Source organism: Hyalella azteca, unplaced genomic scaffold, assembly GCF_000764305.2.
Source record: "Hyalella azteca isolate HAZT.00-mixed unplaced genomic scaffold, Hazt_2.0.2 contig16904, whole genome shotgun sequence".
In the NCBI taxonomy this organism is placed as follows: Eukaryota; Metazoa; Arthropoda; class Malacostraca; order Amphipoda; family Hyalellidae; genus Hyalella; species Hyalella azteca.
The window spans coordinates 81,551-103,436 of NW_025946710.1; the positions used below are offsets into that span (position 1 = coordinate 81,551).

Below are 21,886 nucleotides of genomic sequence, written 5' to 3' on the forward strand. Positions count from 1 at the left end.
ATATTGGTAAAAATAAATTAATTACGCGCCATATTATCAAACACATACAGCATTGTCATTGACGTCTTGGCGACTACCGGGAGGTAACGGTAGCAAGGATTGCTCTGATTGGTTGCTCTGGATTGCCTTGCAATCACTAAGAAAAATTACCGTGTCATATCGTCCAAAAAGGGACACTTTCAGAATGACTCTCTACTTGAAAATAATGTACATCTCTACTTGGCAAATGTACATCTCTACTTGGCAAAGTCTCGCTCGTTTCTACGAATGTTCTTGTAGTTTAGTCATAATGTTCAGATGTTCTGTGATTTTTCTATTGGCTAATTAGGAATTACTCATTTATTTTCTTCCTAAATGCTTAATAAAAAATCAACATAGAAAATTTAAAGCAAATCCAAAGTAATCAGCTATGCCAAATATGGAAGGAGCTCTGATGGTAAAGGTACCGTTGGATGGCATGAAAAGATTCAAAACAAATACATTTAATGATAACCAGAGAACTGTGATCCAAAGCTGGATTTAAGGATGCAACTTGACTCTAGTTAACAGATTAGTAACGACAAAATCAACTATTATCATTTTCCAAAAATAACCTTGACTGGAGGTTAGTCAATTTGACGATTCCTTTAACGACTTGGCGAGTATGCTTATAATTGAGATATAATTTTCTGACATACCATCCACGTACCAGGAAGAGCAAATTGACGGATATAGACATGTAGAATTAAAAAAACGTGTATAAGTTAATGGATACGGCAAATATTGCTGTACATCACAATTAGCGCTCTAATTCATTGTTTTATACCACAATTTACAGTGTAAATTCATTGTTGTGCGTCACAATTCTATAGACCTCATCTATAGAGATGTTGACCTTATGCTTTCACTTCTTAGTGATCAGGCGAGTGAAATTATATGCCAATATCGGCGCATATTACTGCCTTAATCTTATTATCATAGCAGCGCATATTTCAGCAGCAACATTAAGCCTATTCTGTCGATATCACACCGTGTTAATTGTTGCGAGCTCCGGAACAGTTCATTGTGGCACCCTTCTCTTCTTCTGGCGCCCATCTCATTGTAACGCCCATTCAGAGTGCATTTTGGTGTCACAATTGAATAGAGTGACTATTATATAGTAGCATTGTAGAGACACTATATTGAAGTATCAAGGTAATGCACTCGTACACCCGAAGTGCATTGCAGTGATTGATTGCATTACATGCCGCTGCTGACAATGGTGGGTGGAATGCCATGAACAACGTTAATTACATGGTATATAAGGATCCAAGCATATTTTTGTGACTGAATCATCAGGAGCTTTGCAAATTATGCGCGTATGCAGTTATGGCCTGGCGCTGTCACTAACTCTCGTCAGGGCACAAAATAATCACTTTAATGTTTATCACAACAAAACGATCACACATCGTGACTCATACAACAAATAACCAAACAACGGAACTCACACAAAATAATCACACAACACAAATCAAACAGCAAAATATATACAATCGCATCACACAATTCGGCTCACACAACGAAACACTTTATTATCAATCATAATTAAAAGTACACTTGAGGTACACAGATTGGAAACTCATTCTATATATCGTTAAATTAGATCAGATTTCAAGTTGAACAATTGAGCGACAATGAAGCCAGTGACCTTGACCTTCAGCTAAATGAATCAAACCTCCAAATATTTGAATGACAAAAAAGTCCTGGTACATTTTATGAACTTTTTATAAGAATTTTTACGTTATAGACTTGCACGTAGTCGGATTATGAACTTAAAACAAAGTATAAACTTAAAGTAATTATAACTATTGAATTAATAGAATGCTAGTAATTTAGGGGATTGAGATGCAGTCCATTTAAGTGAATTCAATCGAAAGGAATGTAGAAGATTGTGATAGACAAGAAGCATTATTTGAGAAAGTGCAAGTCATCGTGGCCCTGTTGGTATAAGAACGCTTCTTGTTTGCTACGATACCAAATGCAGGGAAACCAGTTCTGAAAAACCAGGGGCACTTAGAACTTCAAGAAAATTAGTGCCCATACAGCGGCCAGAGAAATGCTAAACGATGTCAGGCAAATCATATAGTCGCAACTGGAATATTTCTGGACGCCATTTCTGGAACATTGACTTTTTATAATTTGTCATGACTTTTTTTATAGTTAAAAACGAGACTCGTGTTATTTTACCAGGCTCTGGAAGACCCTAACAACACCAAATAAAATATTTCAGGATTGGTAACAATGAACTCAGCGATTGCATGAAAAAAATTATTGTTGATTGATGAATACTTCTTTTCTGGTTGCATATAGGCAAGAGTAATTCAGATAAGGAAACGGTAATAAAAATAAAGAATCTGTGAATAATGAATTGTAAATAGCATAATTTCCTTCAATTTTATTAGGGGTATTATAATTTCTTTCAATTATATTTTTTTAATATCATAAGGAATGGGAGATCATTCTATGGAAAATTTTACTGATAACTATGATAATTATTTTCTTGAACGGGCATCAGCTCATCCTGATCAACAGACGCACAAGGCTCAATGGCAGAGAAAAAACGCAAGTAGAGCAAGGATAATGTGCAAAAACACAGCTAGCGTGAGCTGCAGATGTGTGCACACAGCTGTGTAAGGAGGATGTACAGCTGTGTAGGGAGGATGTACAGCTGTGTAGGGAGGATGTACAGCTGTGTAGGGAGGATGTACAGCTGTGTGGGGAGGATGTACAGCTGTGTAGGGAGGATGTACAGCTGTGTAGGGAGGATGTACAGCTGTGTAGGGAGGATGTACAGCTGTGTAGGGAGGATGTACAGCTGTGTAGGGAGGATGTACAGCTGTGTAGGGAGGATGTGTAGCTTTTTAAGTGGGATGTACACTGTACAGTCGCGTAATTGTGGTGTACAGTCCTGTAATTATGAAGTACAATATCGTAATTAGGCTGTATAATCATTTAAGTCTGATTTCAGTCGCATAGTTATGACGTACAGTCTTGTAAGTAGGTTGTACAGTCGTGTAATTATGAAGTATATGAAGTATACCTGCTTAATTAGATTGTTCAGCCGTGTAATTGTGAGGTACAGTCATAACACTATTAAGTAAAATCACGCAATTAGGATATACCTTCGTTTAATTATATGAAACAGTCAAGTCTTTAGATTCTACAGTCGTGCATTTATGATGTACAGTCGAGTTATTTCGATGTGCAGTCACTGCAGTCGTGTTATTATGATGTACAGTCGTGTAATTATGGTGTACAGTCGTGTAATTATGGTGTACAGTCTTGCAATTATGGTGTACAATCGTGCAATTATGGTGTACAGTCATGCAATTATGGTGTACAGTCATGCAATTATGGTGTACAGTCGTGCAATTATGGTGTACAGTCGTGCAATTATGGTGTACAGTTGTGCAATTATGGTGTACAGTCGTGTAATTATGGTGTACAGTCGTGTAATTATGGTGTACAGTCGTGTAATTATGGTGTACAGTCGTGTAATTATGGTGTACAGTCGTGTAAGACGCAGCACTACAGTTTTGATATTCTGAGTGCAACAATGCCGGTACAAATACCCTAATAAGTACATATGCACCATTATTATAAGTATCATCAGGAGGAAAATAAGCAAGAATATTGCCCTAATGAACATCACATAACTTGCTCGGCGATAGGGCATGGTTCTAAGGCTAATGGACTTGGGCTAAATTAGTTTAAATTTTACCAAATGCATTAGACCGCATGATCTTGACTTCAAAATCTCTCATCTAAACGTAAAATATTGTACGGCGTCAGCCAGCCAAAAACGCAAGAAAAAAGTCAATTATACTCGTTTAAAAATCTAAAACACATTACAAGAAGAGCAAACGGTGGAAGAGTTGGCATTAAAATTTTTGAAGCGAATATAAGAGCGCCGTAAAACTCTGCATAAAATCTTCCATCAGCCGCAAAAAAATTAGCTGGTCGGGAATGTGTGCTTCAGGCCGTTCATAAATGGCGCCGCCGCCATAAACCACCGAAGAAAAACTGCCTTTACCAGACAAACTTAAAGGGCGTTACTGTGGGAACCAAATTATGAAGGTACTCTGCATCGCGAATTTATGAACTAAAATTTGTAACATAAAATTTAAAATCCGATGAGATGGAAATATTGAGACCCCCGATTTCGATCCGAACCTTCATTTCCATTACAGGATTTTTTTTCAATAAAAATTGATCTAAAGCCAAACAATTAGAAACAGAGAAAGGCAGTGGACAAGATAGTTTCATTCAACCAGAATGGACAATGAACAGTCGTGGACAAGAGCTCTCCAGTCAACTAGAATGGGAACCGTGGACAAGAGCTTGTCAGTCAACTAGAATGGGAGTCGTGGACAAGAGCTCTTCAGTCAACTAGAATGGGAACCGTGGACAAGAGCTTGTCAGTCAACTAGAATGGGAGTCGTGGACAAGAGCTCTTCAGTCAACTAAAATGGGAACCGTGGACAAGAGCTTGTCAGTCAACTAGAATGGGAGTCGTGGACAAGAGCTCTACAGTCAACTAGAATGGGAGCCGTGGACAAGAGCTTTCCACACACCTAGAATGGGAACCGTGGACAAGAGGTTGTCAGTCAACTAGAATGGGAGCCGTGGACAAGAGCTTTCCACACACCTAGAATGGGAATCGTGGAAAAGAGCTTGTCAGTCGACTAGAATGGGAACCGTGGACAAGAGCTTGTCAGTCAACAAGAATGGGAGACGTGGACAAGAGCTTGTCAGTTAACTAGACTGGGAACCGTGGACAAGAGCTTTCCACTCACCTAGAATGGGAGTCGTGGACAAGAGCTTGTCAGTCAACTCGAATGGGAACCCAAAAGAGAAACTTTTTCTCAAACGCGTGCACTAGAAAGCACATTCTCTACTTGGGTAATTTTATGCGACCCGGAAATTTAATCTGCTTTTGCGAATAATTGGAAGACACGACGAAAGCATTCTTCAAACGAGTTAAGACATTCTATACTCGATAAATTATTTTCAAAAATTGCTAAGCTTAAGAAAGAATGAGCCGATAAAATGTGGCTGTCAAAAAAGCTATAAGAGAATACTGCCTTTCATATTGTCTATTTTTGAATAAAATTAAACATGGACATTTGTATTATGTCATGCTTGTCTGGCCTTACATTTATTATTTGCTTAACGAAGCTTGTTAAGAAAATAAATCAGAAACTCAATCTATATATATAGCTTCTATCGACCAGACCACCTCAGAATTGCACTACAATTTTTCTTAACAAATTATATTTCCATGAATTGCAAATAAGCGATGTCATTCGAAAATTCTTCATTTGTTTGTATTTGATTCATTATTTTGAGTTTCAAATTTGAAATCAATCCTTCCGGGCCAATATTATGAACTAAAACGGGAGCATGTGACATAAAAATTATAGTGGTTATAATAAAAAATTGGACGCATTACTCGTAATCTTCCGTCATTATCCCTCTTAAAGTCGTAAACCATTATAAATACATGTATCGGGCACCCAACTTTATTACTGACGCGAAATGTTTATGTTTCCAATTTTATCGTAGATCCAAAATCACGCGAGAAATTTGCACGACTTGACCAAACGATGCAATGTGAACTGACCCGAAGACGACGAAAGATTATAAGCCCAGCGAGCACTCGGAAAATAAAAAGCAAAAAAAGCAATCCAGACACGACCACCTCCTGAAGAAACTGTTAAAGAAGAAGCAGGCAAGTTGCTGCTCAGGCAACTTTCTAAAGAAGAAGAATCCAGGTGAGCCGCAGCAATTGCTGTGCGCAGCAGCAGCCTCAGAACACCCGACATGTCGGCAGAAAAAAGAGAACAAACTAATCCTGAGCAGAGAAAGAGAGAGAGAGAGAGCCTCTCGAACTGGTTCCCAATAAAAAGCAACGGCTCCTTCCTAATGTGAAAAACACGACGAAAAAGTTTTGAAGAAGATGCCTCAGAGGTCGGTGCGTGTGCAGCCATGCGTTACCGTATTTTCATGTGAGAATGTTTTGGCGAGATGCTCAGTGATCAAAAACCGGATTAAAAAAAAACTTAACAGACTGATATTGGTATTATTGACAAGAAAACTGTACGAAATGACAGGTTCACCGATAACTGCAACATATGTAATGCCAATGCATTGCAATTACAGATCAACTCGTTGGCACTATATTTCAATACCTAGCGATTTTCAAAAATAAAATTTTATTCCTCTTTGATCGTTGATGCAATAAACGATTTTGATTTCCATCAAATTATAATCGAAAAAAACGCAAAGAAATTTATCACAAGCGACGGCTATAATTGACAGCAACACAAGTCCAGATAATAAATTCCTGCACACGGCCAAACAAGCTGATACCTGCCATTGTTTGGACGTAACCAACAAATTAAAGAGGAATTTAATCAGAGAAATTGTTGGTATGCGACGTATGTTCTTCATCCCGTGAGGCGAATAGCGAAATGAAGTCATGTGAACAAATTTCCTCACAATGACAAACATTTACCAGGGAAATAATTTATTTTAGGCTGCTGCTACAGTAATTTAAAATAATTAATTGACGTACCAGATTAAAAAAATCATTATCAGCCAATGCAAATGAGTCAAATGATCATAGTTAAGCATGTACAGTTAATAAATTTTAGTTTCAAATATACGACAATAAATTTTGTTAAGAAGTGCAAAACAAAGATGATCAGCAGCTCAACACCCCTTGACATTATACGATACCCTTAATTATGCCTCAACTGTATAAACGTAGAGCATTATAAGAATGAGGCTGAGAGGATTGCAGTCTAAAAGAGGCTATCTGAAGGTAAAAAGCTGTTCACCCGCACGCAATGCAAGCACCTAAACCATCCCAGTTCTGATATCAGAATTATAAAAAGTTCTACAAAAAACAGATTTATAGCTTAACGTAATCTCTAATATTTCTTCTGTTATAGACAATTTTTGGATAATAATATCGAATCAGGAGTGCTAGCTATCTATAATATATTGCAGCTTGGTTTTGCGTTTTTCTAGGGCAGACTATCAGTTAGTTTTGGGAGCAATTATTCTTATTGAAGCTTAGAACGTACATAATTATTGTTGCTATAGCAACAATAATTTACACTGGTGTACATATATATATATAGGTATATTACACTTGTTCTATTTTAAAACCCATTAACCCATTTTTTACTAGAATTTGTTTACACGATCTGAGTCCAGTTTTCAAATGATTTGAAAACTGAACTCAGATCGTGTAAACAAATTCTAGTAAATATTTACACTAGTGTACAATATATTTACACTTGTGTACAAATTGCGTACTTATGAGTCTTGCAATAAAGATGCTGAGGAAAGCTATTACCTTGACAATGAATGGAAAAGGACCACAGAGGTAAGTGCATTTATCGGAAAATTGACAATCCTCTATCCCTTGAATTAAAAGACTTTAAAATAGTAAGGGAAGGAGGATCAATAATCATTTAATTGATCAAGTTTGATTAAATGAAATTGGTACGTTTTGACGAAAAATACTTGTATGCGAAAACTAACGAGTTTAAATAATTACTTATTAAAATAATAATGAATAATTAATTAAATAAGTAATTTAAAAAAATTAATACATTTTAGAAAATAGAGAAAAAAATAAACGAAGAAACAGATTCAATCGCCGTCGAGACGGACATTGAATTAAAAGGTGCCGGTTTGGAAAGAAGAAGAACGTACATCCGAAGAAAACGATTTCCAAACAAACTGAAGTCGTTGAATGTGAAATTTGTATTCACGACAAGACCTGAAGTATGATTAGGTGTGGCGGGTTTAAACGGACGATTATCATCAAAGGACACCGAGCCTTCTCCTGCAGGAGTGGAATTTCTCGTTTTCGAAGCAAGGATCACCGATTGAAAAAAAACATAGCGAGAACTGAAAGTGTTTCTTTATCGTAAACAAGTTTTCGATATCGAAGTAATGCAGCAAACACAAGTCTTCATCTCTGCTACGTCTCTGTGATCACAGAGCAAGGGCCAATCTTGATAATGATCTTAATCTTTGTCTTATAGCCAAGCACCAATAATAATATTTAACGGAATATATCAATTACAGGCTTGATGACCAATTATACGCACGTCATCAAGCTCACTATCATGGCTGCAATTATTTTAGAATGTGCCAGGTGTTCCGTAGCGGCACGGAGGAAAGCTCTCAGTGTGAGGGCTTCCTCTTGTGAAGAAAAGTCTCCCGTGGGACTGAAGACGAGAATAACTGGTTATTCGTTTAACTGGTTATTCGTTTAAAGAGAAAATTGCCAGACTCGAGAGTGGCTCCTAAGAATTAATGGCAGAGAAAGAGGGCTCTAACAACAGGTCGCGTACGTGGGTATTGAGGGGTCAGGCGAGATCTAACCTAGAACTGGGGACTTCAATAAAGTACAAAGAAATAACTAGCATTTCCAAAAGCATTCCCGAATAACGTACGTTTGGATAGTGAGTGCAAGACTTCAGATAGCTGAGCGTGTTGGTGTAGTTGAAGTTAAATTAAGAGCGCTGAAGGTGAGATATTCCAGAAAACAGAAATAGACATCATACTGTAGGATGAAAATTCTAGTTGAACGGTTGGCAGAACATGCATGCATGGGCCTACGATCACGCGTGATCCATGAAACACGTGCTTTCCATGACACGTGTGATCCATGACATACGTGTGATCCATAGCACACATGTTTTCCATGACACACGCATGGTAACTTGTTAACCAAGACACACGTGCGATCCAAGGCACACGCGTTACCTATAGGACACACGTGTTACGTAAGACACACTTGTTACCTAAGACACACGTGTTACGTAAGACACACGTGTAATCCACAACACACGTGGCAGGTGTCGTACGTGGTACAGGGTCATTGTCAGGCCAGAGGGTCCATTTTATCAATACTAGCCATCATGACAATTTTTTTCTCACGAAAAAAGCCTGTTTCTCGATGCCAGTGAGAATTTACGGCCCATAACACGTCGGTTCTTGATGTCTGCGCAAAAACTGCCCGTTCAGGCTAAAACAAAGCTACGATAATTAGAGAAGCCTAAGAAGGCGATGATAGAAGTAAATTGGCACCCAATCAAAGTTAAAGATCAATTTTGAAACCGAGACATTTTTTATGTAATATAGGAAACGCTTGCTTACCTTAATTGAGGAACAATTGCTTGACAACTCAACAAACTTTCAACATGCGTTCGTAAATAATTAAAAATGTTACTGACAATGATTACGTAACTGACATTTATGAAGAATTGTTATAATGGCTGTTTTTATCCCATATTTCTGAGTCGTATATTTTGAATAATTTTATGGTGATCTTTCATTTCAATCTCATGTAGCTATAGCATTGCAATTATCAGCGGCGGACAAAAAAAGTATAGAAATTAATAGGGTGAAAAAAATGGAATATTTAAAAGGCGAAATCTCTAATAATCACGAATTAAACTAATAAACTTACATTTACAAATTACTAACAATCGTAGATCATTTGAATTTAATTGAGCGCTGGCAAAATCTTGAGCGATTTCAGCGCTCAAAAATGCCGTAAGTGTTGTCGGACTTATTTTAACGTCCATTTGCGTACTAGGAAAACATTCCAGTGCCTTACGTGGATCTTGACCGTCATGAGAATTAATTATATTTGTTCAATGATCATTAACCAATAATTATTAGCGGCAAGAGTAGCGTGAGAAAATTCATCAAGGTGGTACACGTAAAAAACGCAGTGAGCAAAATCACGTCTATGCTTGTCAATTCGACGAAGTTTCTTAACGAAGATTATAGCGTGCGTGTTAATTCAAGTTAGCAGCTGATTATAATTGTTTCAATGATATTTTTTCAACTTTCAGTGGTCTATAAACTTGGGCACAGAAATCATGCCAAAGAGTTTGAAAAATTGTTAATAACGTGAATGAATTCAAATTTTACATCAATTTGGTAATAAATATATTCGGTAGACTCATGACAATATTTATCTTGTATAATTAACAGATCCAGTTACTGTGACAGACCCGGTATATTACAGCAATAAAACATGCATGGCAAGCTTTTCTCGTTGACGTACAGGGAAGCTAGCAACGGTCAGACTCGATATGATAAATATTATAAATGAATTGAGCCGATCACCACTTGGATATCAAACAATTATTTTTCTTGATTCTAATGAAAAAATTGAACATGGATAAAATATAAAGAAAAAATAATATAAGGTGAATATAAACTAGGGTGATTAAAATAGGGTAGAAGGGTAGAATAAAATTATAATTTTAATATGAGATGGCCGGTGATCTTAGTAGTACATGGCGCAGAATAAATAGATTCATACGTTATCGAAGGTTAAAATGAAAGCAACGTTCATGTAATACGGCGTGAGATGACAGGCGTTAATTTGCCTCAACATTCATGCAATAATACAATCGGATGTTTTAGTAACATTGATAATTAATTAAGGTAAAACTTTACCGTAACCCGTTACAGAGTACGTACCATGAAGTTTTGTTCATTTGTAACGCAAGAAGAGAAAAAATTAAGAATATATAAACTGCAACACAACCAAAAACACAAGAACTGTTCCAGAAAAATTAGTTCAACATTTCATTATCAAAATTATTTTTGAAATTGTATCTTGGATAACTCATTTGAGAAGAGATACATCCTATTCACCAATAATAACTTCAGATAAATTGTAAAGTATTAAAAGTTTTACTAATGGGCAAGTCGCATACGCAAGCGCCACCTGCTTTGGCCTTTAGATTGACCATCACATGTTCGCTTCATTAGCAAATGTAAATGCGACAATTTTTTAAGCACAAAAAAATAAAGCAACACAATCCATTTTTCCAGCCTTGAGCAAGCTGTCGGTGGAGTTAAACGATTTGCCATTAGCGATATCAGCAGCTGATTTGCAGCTGCATGCCATCAAATTGCCTCGGCAAATGCAGATAAAAAACAGCAATATATTTCTGTACAGAAGATTACTTTTGCATCTTGAGTTCCTGGTAACAGTTTTTAATCATCATGATAAGGGCAAAATTATTGCGAGACGAGAAAATTTAAAAGTACAGTGAATAAATAAATAAATAATAAAATTGCAACAAATTAGAAGAAGAGAGACAGTATTTATTATAGATCGGAATACAAGCTATCAAGTACATGGCGTTCACGAATTACATTAGTACACGAATTAGTACAGCGTTCACGAATTTTTAATGAAACTCGGCCTAAATAATACAAAACTTGGAATTAATCTCGCATCTTCAATTTCACAAAATTAATAGGTGAATAAATTAAATGCAAGGGATTCTGATCCATGACCAGGACTAAATAGTTCTTTCTTTCGGTGCTGTAAGAAATCGAAACAAAAGTCCAATAAAAAGACCAGCGTTCGCACACAACACCAGCACAATGTGTACTTTTATTTCAGCGCAACACTTGAAACAATTCTTAGAGTGAACGATGCAATTTCATTTCATCAGTAATATTAAGAGAGCTCGTAATTTAAACGAAACCGATACAATAAAACTCGTTTAGAAATATGAACGCTATTCGTTTACGGAATCTCATATCGTGGTTCACCCCATGCAGGCATCTTGCAGGAATACAATTTATTGGACAGTGCAAATCCCTGTTACCAATCACCGGAACAAATCATCATAGAGGCCAATCAATGTCGTCGGATAATGACGATTGTAACATTTGAAAAGCGCGATTGCCGTCACTAACGCTGATTGTTCAAATGATTGTTCAGGTGAAATGAGGGAATAACCAAGCAATAAAACTAATAATTATTAGTAATTAGGGCGAAATTTTTATCGGCGATTCAAATTACTATAGACAACAATTCACTAATTTCTCTTACACCGCGCGTCTGAATGACTCGAACTGTTTTACGCGCACGCAAAGTACAAGTAAACTGAACGGGGCATGTAAAAGGGATTACCGTACAGTCGAAACATCAAAACAGAACTGCAACATACGATAAAATATTCAAATCATGCATGACGCACTTTACCACTATTTTGAATGTGGATTAAATGAAGAATGATGACTTGATCCCTTGTGAATCAAGTCACGAAAAGTACAAGAGTCGGCAACAGGGCATGGGCCTATTTCTTCAGTGCCGACACTTCTATTCTATTATATTTTATATAAGGACTAAAATAGTATTAACCCATCGCTTTTCATTCGTTATTCATTCAATAAATAAACTTTGATTTTATTTTACTGCGCTGACCGCGGTGTAAAATTCTATGCTGAAAGTGAATATATCATAAAAACTGATGCATCACACTCCACAACACATGTTTTGTGGAAATGTTGGTCGCCAATGAGAGGGAAAGAGGGAAAGACGAGGGTAGAGAGCAGCGTCAGGGAGGATTAAGAAGGAAATAGGTAATATAAAATATAGAAATTGATATGTCAATATCATCATTGCATTAAGGAAGAATAATTCGAAGTTAAACGAAAATCAAGAAATTACCTTATATTATTGTGAGATAGATGCATAGGGTTGCATTTTTGTTCACTATTTAAAGCAGTTATATAGCAATAATATCTTTCAGCAATTAGAATGGAGATCTCGCTTTACGTTATTGTTATGAAAATGCCATAGCTATCAGCATAAAACTAGTTTAGATCAGAGTAATTATGTACGAAACATGAATAGCTTCTTGACCGCACCACCATTTTCCCTGAAGAGATTAAGCAAATATTAGGGTCTCACCTCTAATTCCGATGTCATTTTCTTTCTATTGTAGAGAGAATCTTTCTTAGGCATATAGCTGGGCAGAGCGGTAACTAACTCAGATGCGACTTGTGCCAGACGTGCGATCTGCATGTCGTCTAAAATAGGAGTCGTGGACGATGAGTACCCAACGCAAGAATATGCACTGCCAGGGCCTTGTATTAAACTCGATTGTTTGCTGTAAGGAGACTCTGAACGAACGTAAACTTGCGGAGAGCTACTAGAGTTCACTAGGAGCTTGGTTTTGACTAGGTTGTGATTGATAGTTGTACTAGTAGAACTAGATGCACTGTAGGAAGTGGGGCTTGCAGTGGTGTACGCAACGTCAGAGGATGAATTACTTGCATCTATTGAAAAGCAATGGTTTTGTCTGTCGGAGTTTGTCTGTTCGACACTAATGTTGGTGAGCATAGCAAGGGCGCTGTGGTCATCTGTATTATTGGTAGACGTCGCACCACCGTTCATTGATGACTGAGAAGACGTACACGTCTGAAACAAACAAGATGGTACCAATAGGCCAAGCTTACCATGATAAACTTCCACAAGAATTCCATAAAATTTTTCATTAACCACTTTGCATGCCATCATTTCAACTCGAAAGATTAACTCGGTCAACATTAGGGAAAAATGCAACTGGGAAATCCCATCCAGAACATTCAATAAATATTTTATTTGCGACTGAAAATTCAATTTATGAATGGCAAATGATTTTTGTAGGGTTTTTAAATTCGAAGACTATTTTTAAATACTGATTGCAATTAGTTACGTGAAAAACCTATGGAATGTCTGGGACAATAGGAAGAAAATGACCATGTTTCTGCTAATGGCCAAAAAAGTATCAACAGGGGACTGAACTTTTGAAAAAAGGTTGAAAATATTTATTGGTATTCAATTTCGAATCATTATTTTGTCTTGATATAATTTGAGTGAATCTTTTTCATTGAAATGGCATTTACGTTTGATAAGCAGTTGGTTAGCTTGTTTTGTAGTTACGTTGCAATTCAAACACTATATTTGCACAAACAATGGCCACCATCTTGTCTGTTACAGTAATCGTACAAAAACACACAACACAATAAATAAATACATAAGCGTTACCACATATGAAAAGTTCGGAAACATCCGAAAATATGATGTTATAAATTAACTTAAATCATATTACACGAGTACATTTAGGAAATGTTAGGCATTGTGGTCGATTGGAAGTCATAAACTACCATAACACTTGCACATTAAATGCACAATAAAATGAAGAATCATTTGATTAACTTCAATAAAGCAACAAAATATTGCAAGAAGCCTGCAGAGTTTGAACACTGATAATAACTGATTACTGATATCTGACTAATTACATTTATAACAGAACGACCACTCAATAATAACGCAATAACTTCAAAGATGAGCGGAAAACCAGAGCATTATGTATAATGAGGCGAAAGAAATTGATGGAGATATTCCTTTTTCCGTAATTAGAAAATATTACTTCACATTTTATTGTGGTAAATAACAAGAAAATGGTAAATAACAAAAATGTGGTAAATAACAAGAAAATAACGAAATAATTTATTCTTCTTTGCCAAGAGATTGCAATGATTTTTTGTAACAAACGAAACTTGTTACCAAATAAAATGAATATAAAAAATAAAATGTTGATACGAGTAATTTTATTACGCTATTGTTACATACTCAGACAGACTAGTTAATGTGTACTAGTGTACATAAATGTATATCGCTTAAAAAAATCAATGGATTACGCAGACGATAATAGTCAACAGCGTGCGGTGAGTAAAGATGTGTTGAATTGAGTAAAGTGAGTAAAGATTTGTGTTGCATGGCGCAACAAACGGTTGCAGCACAGCTATATAGATGCTCGTCAAGGTTCTTAATGGCAAGTGAAGTAATTGCATCAACTTAATTCATTACTTCACCTTATCACTACTGCTTTGAGTATTTAATTATGCTTTGAGAAATTTTAGGACAAATATCGCCATCGTTACTTTTTAGCCGAGTGCAAAATTAAGTAGTTATGATCATGAAGTCTAACAAAGATCCACGCAGAAACGTGTGGTTTTCAAACTGCCACGTCTAAAACGTAAATTCTATCGGGGAAATAGTTTACAATTAAAAAAACAGAAGATATTAGTTCAAACTAAGTTAAAACCTACAATAATTTACAAGCACAATATGCCTACATGTTCTAAAATGCGAAAGCTACGATGCTCGGTTCGAGACGCTCAGCGTACGGAAGAATCAGATGCGGTTTAGTTCGGCCAAGATAACACTAAAAAAATTCAAGACAGGTTATGCATAATTAACCCAGAAAAAGTTCAAATCTGCATTACGAACCGCAAAAGTGAACTAGAATTTCCAAGAACCGAAACTCCAACGCAGTCTCCACTCAATCATATTTCTGACAGTAAAAATATCGGAGTTGGAGTTCAAATGGCTGAGATAATGAACCTATCACCATTCACCGCTGAATCGTTAGTATAATCAGCATATAGGCTTGCATCATAAACTTGACTCGATTAAACTTGATCGATCCCAACTCTGGCCGAAATGCTGAGGCTAATCATCAGAGCTTACGAGGACGACCAAAGTGGCAGAGATTATTTAAACCAATCCTTGGTTTAATCAATAATTCCTTGGTTTAATCAACAATTTCTTGGTTTAATCAACAATTTCTTGGTTTAATCAACAATTTCTTGGTTTAATCAACAATTCCTTGTTTTAATCAACAATTCCTTGGTTTAGTCAACCTTGACCAATGAAATATTTGACAAATTGTATAAAATTCCGAATGGAATCAAAGCGGTGAAACCACGCACCAAAAAAGCTGTAAACCAGCATCAAAGGGTGGAAAAGATAACCAAAAATGCAGTAATAAAAGAAAGAAGAATAACAATTCATGCAAGGAAGGGACGAAGAATGCATGGAGATGGTGAGACAATACCAATCTGTGATCCATCAACTGACAATTCTAATGCAAAATGAAATGATTTCACCCTGAAAAGTCAGAATTCGACGCGAATATTCCAATACCAACTTGATACGTAAGGGCAGTAATTGCACTTTCTAATTTTTTTTTAAATATTTTACACGTCATGGAAGATGAAAAATGAGACTATAACCAGTGTTCATATAACCATCGTGTTCATGTTAAGGGTTTCTCATGTGGGTTTATCGTAATGGTTCATCTTTAGGGGTTTATCGCGAGGGTTCATCATGAGCACCATCATTAATTTTGTATCACTTGCATTTGTTACCAACTTGTGATGAAACTTCGCACTAACTGAAAACTCCCACACAAGCATTATCAAAGTATATTTGATTATATCGCATTTAGATTTACGGGAAGAATTTCAATACAATTTTGTCAAAGCCTACCATAAAACTGTGCTCTGATTTGGAAGTCTTGCAAGTCTCATTTGAGTAGGAAATATAGGAAGGTGTCGCTAAATGAACATATATAGGTACCGCCCCCCGCCACCTACCTTAAGCAAGTGTGGCAACATTTCGGGGGGCGAGCGGTCCAAGGGGGGCAACCCCTGTGGGGGAGGCAGATTATCGTCAATAAATTGAAGTTAATACTTCCTCACTTTAGTTCGATTATCATATTCACGTTAATTAGGACAAATTTCCCTCCGAAATCAGGGGTAAATAAAATTTGTATTAATCTCAAGCGGATTAAAAAGCGAATTTTAAAATAAATTAAATGCTACATTTTGATTTCATTGTAAGTGAATTCTTGTATATATTGAATATTTTATCGTGAAATAGATGAGAAATTTTAACCAAATAATAGGTCATAAAATGTTTGCTAAACTGCAAGCCATTGAAACCTTTAAACGAGTCAAGCTTTCAAGTTGACGTTTTGGCTGTCATCTTGCGTGGTTACGATGAATTAATATCATTCATCAGAAGTTACGATGAATTAATATCATTCATCAGAAGTTACGATGAATTGCCATCATTCATCAAGAGAGAGCTTCTTCAGGTCAATATAGGGAATTAAATGGCTTGTCTTTATAAAGCATGCCAGGAGCTGGCTTACTAAACTTGCACTCAACAAATGTGAGATATCATTGTTACGTGTAGAGGTGTATCATTCTATATCATCGAGGTGTGTCAATAGATTTGTATATACTGTATCATATATAGAGGTGTATCACTGTAATGTGTAGATGTATATCATCAGAGGTGAGCAGTAGCGTGCAACATGTAGCGGTAGCGGTAGCGGCGCTACATTCAAGGCAATGTAGCGGTAGCGGTAGCGCCCGCTACATATTTCAGTAGCGATACGAGGTTTTGCCGCTACAGCGCTACCGCTACATTTATAGATAAAGCCTTTAGATTTTACTTAATAGTATTATATATTATTTAAAAACCAGCATGATATATACATAATATAAATTACAGAGTAAAACTGTACGAAAGATTTCGGTGTAATGTTGTCAACCTCAGCCTGTCACTAGTGTCAACATGTTAGTTGTTACTTGTTAAGTTGTTACCAGTTACCACTTAAGTACAGGTATTTTTTCATGTTTCAGTTTGCTTGCAGTTATTTTTACACAGTTATTTTTATGTTTCACCTTCTCTACATGGATGTCTACTTTAATCTACCAATCTCAAAAATAATCCACATATATATATAAATAAAAGACTGATTTTTTATATGTATATGTGGATAATTTTTGAGATTGGTGGATTAAAGTAGACATCCATGTAGGGAAGGTAACAAATAAAAATAACTGCAACTTTTATTTACTGTATCTAACCCATACTAGTTCGGTTAGGTTAATTGCAATAAAGTTGCATTGATATGTTTTGAAAATGTTTTATTATCATTAAATGTTTATGAGTAAATCCCAAGAGCAGAACAATAAATATTTAGAGATTTCCAATAATTTTGGCCATTGTAGCGGCTAATGTAGCGGCGCTACATTTTACTGTAAAGGTAGCGGTAGCGCTCGCTACAATCTAGTGAGTGTAGCGGTAGCGCCCGCTACATTTAGAGCATGTAGCGGTAGCGGTAGCGGCCGCTACATTTCAATGTAGCGCTGCCCAGCTCTGTATATCATTCTATATCATCGAGGTTTATCAATAGAGGTGTATCACTGTATCGTGTAGAGTTGTATCACTGTATAGCTTGAAAAAAATCTGCTTCAGCCTAGCTTTTAAATCTTGTTCTCGCAAAAATCCTAAGTGGAAAACGTCCCCGATTTTCAGCAGCAATAAGTAAATAAATAATCATAACGTTATGATAAAAAACGAGTTTGAAACTCAAAATCTGGCTGAAAAATAAACACATATAAGTACGCATACGACGGAAACGCACGAATTGCAGGACCCTAACAGATTATTTAATCGATAATAGTTCATTAGTTCTTTCTAGTTTACGCTGAATATTCCACTTTGAATATTCGAAACCATTCGGTAGATTTAACAACAAATTATAAAATACATCATTTTAAGATAACTTTATTTGGCCATCACTTTACAATGAAAGCCAGAGCTAGTCACACAAACCGAGCTTTACCTAAATAATTTAATGAATTTAGCCACTATACCATCTCCGTAAGCGCCCCACTCGTGCTTTGTACAATTATTGTGTATATATGTGTTTTATATTCCTCATAAGGTATCGTCTTAACGAATGTTTCGCGTTCAGCACAAACCGTTGACCAGAAACACAACGCGTGTCAAATTATTCCATCCTAAGCCCGAAGGTGTCGATACATTTGGTCCCTATACATGATATTATGATTACATTAATTAGAACTACGAGCAGCGAGCGGTCATATGGCACTATATTAAAACGTGTCATGCTATAGATTAACAGTCGACAGTGCATGCTTCCTCTTTATTTTTTTTCAATTTTCGTAATCGCAAAATTAATTGAGACGGAACTATGAATACCGTCGAGGGGAAACCATAAATAAACGGTATAGTTATTTAGTGGAATTGGAGACCCATCCATATATAATCAAATATATATTCATGCTTAAATAACCAGAGCCTTCGAGCGCATTGGCAGCTAGAAGTCGCTAGACACGGGATTCCATCAGCACTTTTGTTATATTGAAGACTGAATTAAAGGAAAACAATTTAATCAATACAGACCCGTTAATCAACAACCAAAACCCGATGCAAAAACCACAACTCTTCCACATGCACGTCAATTCGTCAATAATTCAAAAGCAACACAAAAACTAGACTAAGTCGGCGCGAGACGGACGCACAGTTCCGATACGCAAGGCGGGAAAAAACACGCACACAAAAAGCTTCGTTTTTTTTATTGAATTTGAAATTCACGATGATTGTTACGGTCACGAACGCTCAGTGATAGTGTCACGTATAGTGAAGGTATAGCGCGGGCTAGAGATAGTGTAAGTCATGTTTGAATGTAATAAGTTAACAATATAAAAACAAGTATAGACGTTATAATTGAGATGTGATCTCATGCCATCAGCTGTTATCTGGTTTTCGACTCGGAAATATAAAAAATTACCATTGTTATTTATGATTGATTTTACAACGTCATTTTGAGTATTTGGTCACTACAAGTTATTCTAATGGACATTATATGATTAGATGATTTTATACGGTTATATGATTTCATATATGATATTATATGATTTTATTTGATTATATGATTTTATATGGTTTTATAATTTTTCTCACGAAAAAAAAAATCGTTAAAATTTTTGATCTTGCCAATTCAACAGGTACTTAAGTTCGTCCGCAAAATTCCTCCACGATAAGAAAAAACATCGAGAACACAAGGGGCTTAATGATGCGTTGATAACATAATCATGTTTATTTCGAGTTGTTAATTGTTGACAAGTATAATTAAGGCGTGCCGGTTAAGCCGAGATGATATGAAGTTCATGTCGAGTTGAAAGCACAATCGAAAGTTTATGGCAGTGTTTAGCATCATTGATGCCCGCGCATAAGAGCAGCCACGACACTGCATGACTTAAACTGCAAAGAAACTGTGAACAACCAGTGAATAAACTGTGAACCAACTGTGAACTAACTGCGAACAAACTGCGAACAACCTGTGAACAACATGTGAACAACATGTGAACAACATGTGAGCAACATGTGAACAAACTGCAAACCAATTGCGAACTAACTATAACGAAAAAACTGCAATCTAACTGTGGACAAACTGTAAACTGACTAAATAAACTGTAAACAAACTGCGAACAATCTCGACAGAAACTGTAAACAAACTGCGAACAATCTCGACAGAAACTGTGGATAAGAAACTGTGGATAACAGGCAAATAAACCACATAAGAACTGCTGAAGAGTTCTCATCAAGAAACTGTCGCGCCAACCGAGAATGAAGCTGCGCCTCAATACATAATATATTATATTACCACAATATATAACTGATGCAAAAAAACTGATAACTGATGAGAAATCAGTGGTGAGGTCTGCAGCACTTGAAGGCGACTGATATATGTTATCGTTGATAACATGCGCGTTATGCATGTAATTTTAACTTATATTATTTAATTAAGATATTATTTAACGAAGTCTCATAGTATTTTAACTACAACTTATATTTTTCTAACTTCGCCTTATATTATTGTAACTAAAATTCATATTATTGTAACTACACCTTCACGCAATTGCCCTCTTCACACTGAGGAAAATCAGGCGACAAATAAGAAATAAAATGTTTCACAACGGCCTGATCATGTCAAAAGTTTTGGTCCGCACCAACAATGCTATTCTTACCTGAATGGACTCGTCTCGGCAGTTATGATGTTATGGCGGCCACCAGATCAAGTCGCGCTCGTCATCTTAATGCTATTCCTACCTGGAACAGAGTAACTCTGGTGCTACTAATGTTATTGCTACGAGAGCGCATGCGGGGTACAGACCTGGTGGGCGGGGAGGGGCATGGAGCCCGCCGTGGGGGAGCTGCCCCGACCCCCCAAGAGGGGGCCGTACGAGTGAGGGGGTGGGGGGTCGCTCCTGCGAGGGGGGGTGAGTAATCAGTCACTAGCATTATAGTAAACATCATCATATACATCATTAATACATCATCATATTCATCATAAATACATCATTAATACATCGCTACAAACATCGTCAGGAAAATGTTTCCATATAAGATGCAACACATTACAATTTGATGCTCTTTTGTGTTGTTTATGTCGCAAATATGAATCTTTCTGCTAGGAAAACGTTATTAAAACAAACATTGATTATAGCGTTGTTGACACTTTGTTGACGGGAACGTTATTGACGGGAACGTTATTGACACAAACTAACCTGTTATTAGCGAGACCATCTTTGCTGTTGACATGTTGCTGTTGTTGTTGTTGTTGATGGTTGGCGGTGACAGGAGAGGGGGGGAGGGAGGGGTTAATGATAGTGACGATGATAGTGATCATACGAATTAAATACCATAGCATCACATTAATTCAGCACTATAATTTAAAAGCAAAGAAAAGTCCACAAGTCCACGTTTTCTATAAAGATATGAATTTTTGTGGACTTTTCTTTGCTTTTAAATTCTTAGCTAATTTGCGATTTAAGCAAACAAGTGATATAAATTCAGCACTATAGCATCATATTCATTACTAAAGGCAATAGCATCACAGTAATGTAGCATCATATTCATTAAACAAAATAGCATAACATTCATTAAACATCAATCATTCCAGCAATCACATTCACCATATCATGACATTCATCGCAGTCATCATACATCAAGCAATTACTTCACTAAACTTGTACTGAAGCAATGAACCATAAAGACACAACATAGATACGATGTTAAAGTTTTATTTTAGGATTAGACCATCCGTTCTAAATGAAAAGTCTGTTTTCGGCGTATAAATAGCAAATATGCTAATATACTTCTTTTTAGCGTATTTTCTCATTTATGAAAAAGGCGCTATATTGTGCTCGTCATGTCCGTCTGTCCGTCCGTGACTTCACGTTTTCGTCGACTAAAAAATGCGCTCTCTGTCACTCACTGCAGTGAGTACTGAGCTATATTTTTTTCTGAACATGATGACAATCATCTTGAGAATACATTCAATGTGAATGAGGAAGTTTCTCC

The 21,886-nt window shown here is 36.4% G+C and overlaps 1 protein-coding gene across 1 annotated transcript in view; it reads right to left on the bottom strand.

The window, feature by feature from the left end:
• LOC108674341 (NGFI-A-binding protein homolog) overlaps positions 1-21,212 on the bottom strand; it is a 48,751-nt gene extending 27,539 nt beyond the window's left edge. The window contains exons 1-3 of the mRNA XM_047885095.1: positions 21,091-21,212; positions 20,697-20,790; positions 16,294-16,347 (exon numbers count right to left, since the gene is read on the bottom strand). Of these exons, the coding sequence (XP_047741051.1) occupies positions 16,294-16,347; positions 20,697-20,790; positions 21,091-21,212 (270 nt within the window). The remainder of the gene's footprint in view (positions 1-16,293; positions 16,348-20,696; positions 20,791-21,090) is intronic.
• Between the last annotated feature and the right edge of the window lie 674 nt (positions 21,213-21,886).